The sequence below is a fragment of the Embiotoca jacksoni genome, unplaced genomic scaffold (genome assembly GCF_022577435.1).
Source record: "Embiotoca jacksoni isolate LCO1_2020_lvr unplaced genomic scaffold, fEmbJac1.0.p SCAF_60, whole genome shotgun sequence".
In the NCBI taxonomy this organism is placed as follows: Eukaryota; Metazoa; Chordata; class Actinopteri; family Embiotocidae; genus Embiotoca; species Embiotoca jacksoni.
Window position 1 is genome coordinate 1,476,701 of NW_027185415.1, and position 2,500 is coordinate 1,479,200.

The 2,500-nt window shown below is 48.8% G+C and overlaps 2 protein-coding genes across 2 annotated transcripts in view; both read left to right on the forward strand.

Annotated features, from left to right (window-relative positions):
• The window catches only part of polr1c (RNA polymerase I and III subunit C), a 7,019-nt gene extending 5,808 nt beyond the window's left edge, over positions 1-1,211 (forward strand). Inside the window, exon 9 of the mRNA XM_069174660.1 lies at positions 687-1,211. Within this exon, the coding sequence (XP_069030761.1) occupies positions 687-805 (119 nt within the window). The 3' untranslated portion in view covers positions 806-1,211. The remainder of the gene's footprint in view (positions 1-686) is intronic.
• A 601-nt stretch (positions 1,212-1,812) lies between these two features.
• The window catches only part of fbxo28 (F-box protein 28), an 8,996-nt gene continuing 8,308 nt past the window's right edge, over positions 1,813-2,500 (forward strand). Inside the window, 1 exon segment of the mRNA XM_069174710.1 lies at positions 1,813-2,181. Within this exon segment, the coding sequence (XP_069030811.1) occupies positions 1,933-2,181 (249 nt within the window). The 5' untranslated portion in view covers positions 1,813-1,932.

The following is a 2,500-nucleotide window of genomic DNA, read 5'->3' on the forward strand; positions in this document are numbered from 1 at the left end:
TCCGGATCAACATCTGGATTCAACACGTCAATGTGACCGCTGATAACGGGAACATCTGTGATGTCACCACAGACCTGAAACTGGAGCAGAGAAACGTCAGATTTTGGGTCAAACTATTGGGAAACCGGAAATCCTGTTGTCACGTTGCAGGAGCCTGTTGCCATGGCGACCACAGTTCAGGTGGTTCACAGTGAATGTTTTTCCCATTCAGACCCCTCAGAAGGTCCCGTTTGTGGAAATCACTGCTTGGGCTCAGGAACACTTGGCGTGTTGAAGATTTCCTGTTTCCCAAAAGTTTGACCCAAAATCTGATGTTTCTTTGCTCCAGTTTCAGGCCTGTGGTGACATCACAGATGTTCTCGTACCAGTGGTCATGTTAACGTGGTGCTGATGTTGATCCAGAGACGACACTGAGAAAACTTCAGATGGTGAATGGTCTGAACTTGCACAGCTCTGTGTCACCTTCATGGTCTCAAAGTGTTTGAAAATCACCAGCTCCTGGTCGTTGTTGTTCTGTGAGGTAACAGTCGGTGCTCCTGAAGTCACAGTGACGGGTTTCTAGTTCTACGCTCCTTCAGTCTGATGTTTTTTCACGTTTTGCTTTAAAAAGTTCTCCAATATCTTCCAGGTGTTTAACGGCTGTAATCATACTGTTCCATCAGTTCACGGCTCTTCTTCCTCCACAGTCACTGTTGAGTCCACCGGCATCCTGGCTCCAGACGTCCTGGTGACGGAGGCCATCAAAGTCCTCATGGCCAAGTGCCAGAGGTTCCTCACTGAGCTGGACTCTACCGACCTGGACTGAGCGGGCTCAGACCCGCCGCCGTCCGTCTGGACTGAAATGTCTGGTTCTGTCTGCTCTGTTCATATGTTTGTTCTGTTGTGGTTGTAAGTATGTACATACTGCTGTCTCTGTTTTGTATTCCTCTGTTTTCATTTAGCATGCTGAATTTAATTAAAAAAAAGACAAAAACATCTCCAGTAATCTTTACATTTAGTTTTGTGTGTGGAGAAGCAGCTTTGGTACCAGTACAGAATAATCAGCATTTATTTTTCAGAGGTTCAGTATCTTCAGCATCAGACCTGATTAATCTGCCACTGTGACCTGTGACCTCTGCTCTGTGACCTCACTTTAATATTAATGTCATGTAAGTGTTATTTACAACATGGATGTAGAATTGTTACGTACGAATACATTTTTTTATGATTGACTTCATGAATCCGTCCAATATTTACAATCCTGTGAAAAAGTTGTGGGCACTGAAAAAGTGGAAGTCGATCCACTGACGTCACCGAAGATCCTTGGAGTAGGTCGGGGACGTGAAACATGGGAGTTTTATGAAAGACTAACTTGATAACATGTTGAAGGTAAAGAACATCGTTAGTCTGCAGGAACTACAGAGAACCTGAGGCAGAGAAATATGAGACTGTTGAGGAAGGAGAGGACAGATAAAAGAAGTAGATCAAATGGAAAAGAACACGGGGTCTATGAGGAAGAGTTTACTATTCAGAGTAATATGGACCTGCTGGGTGTCCAGGGACAGACTGGAGGGAACAGACTGGAGGGAACAGACTGGAGGGACAGACTGGAGGGAACAGACTGGAGGGACAGACTGGAGAGACAGACTGGAGGGGACAGACTGGAGGGAACAGACTGGAGGGACAGACTGGAGGGAACAGACTGGAGGGACAGACTGGAGGGGACAGACTGGAGGGAACAGACTGGAGGGGACAGACTGGAGGGAACAGACTGGAGGGACAGACTGGAGGGACAGACTGGAGGGGACAGACTGGAGGGAACAGACTGGAGGGACAGACTGGAGGGACAGACTGGGTCTCTGAGTCTCAGACAGCTGCTGGACAACAATCAGAGCCAGAGGGAGGCGGTAGTGACACGTAAAGGAAACAGACTGCAGTAAAACCCCAAAGAAGATGAAGAAGAAGACCAAGAACTTTGAAACGTCACTTCCGCCTCCTCCTTATCAAAGCAAGATGGCGGCCGTCGTAGACAGAGTTGATGGATGTGTTGGGTCGTTGGACTCGGACGCGGTGTCACTGAGACAGTCCACCCCCCCGCCGGACCAGCCGCACCAGAACAACCCTCTGTTAGGACTACCCATCGTGGCCATCGAGACGATTCTCAACTTCATGTCGTACGATGAAATCAGCCTGCTGCGTTCGGTAAGACAACAACAGTCTGCGAGGCACGGAGCTAACGTTAGCATCGCTGCTCTTTATACACTCCTGGAGAACCGGAAACTACCGACAGAAGTTTAGAGGCTGCGTTTAAATCTGCAGCCGTTTAACCGGAGAGTTCACCGGGCTGTTTAATGATGAACAGGGCAGACGACCCGCTACTGACCACCTACTGACCCGCTACAGACCACCTACTGACCCGCTACTGACCACCTACTGACCCGCTACAGACCACCTACTGACCCGCTACTGACCACCTACTGACCCGCTACAGACCACCTACTGACCACCTACTGACCACCTA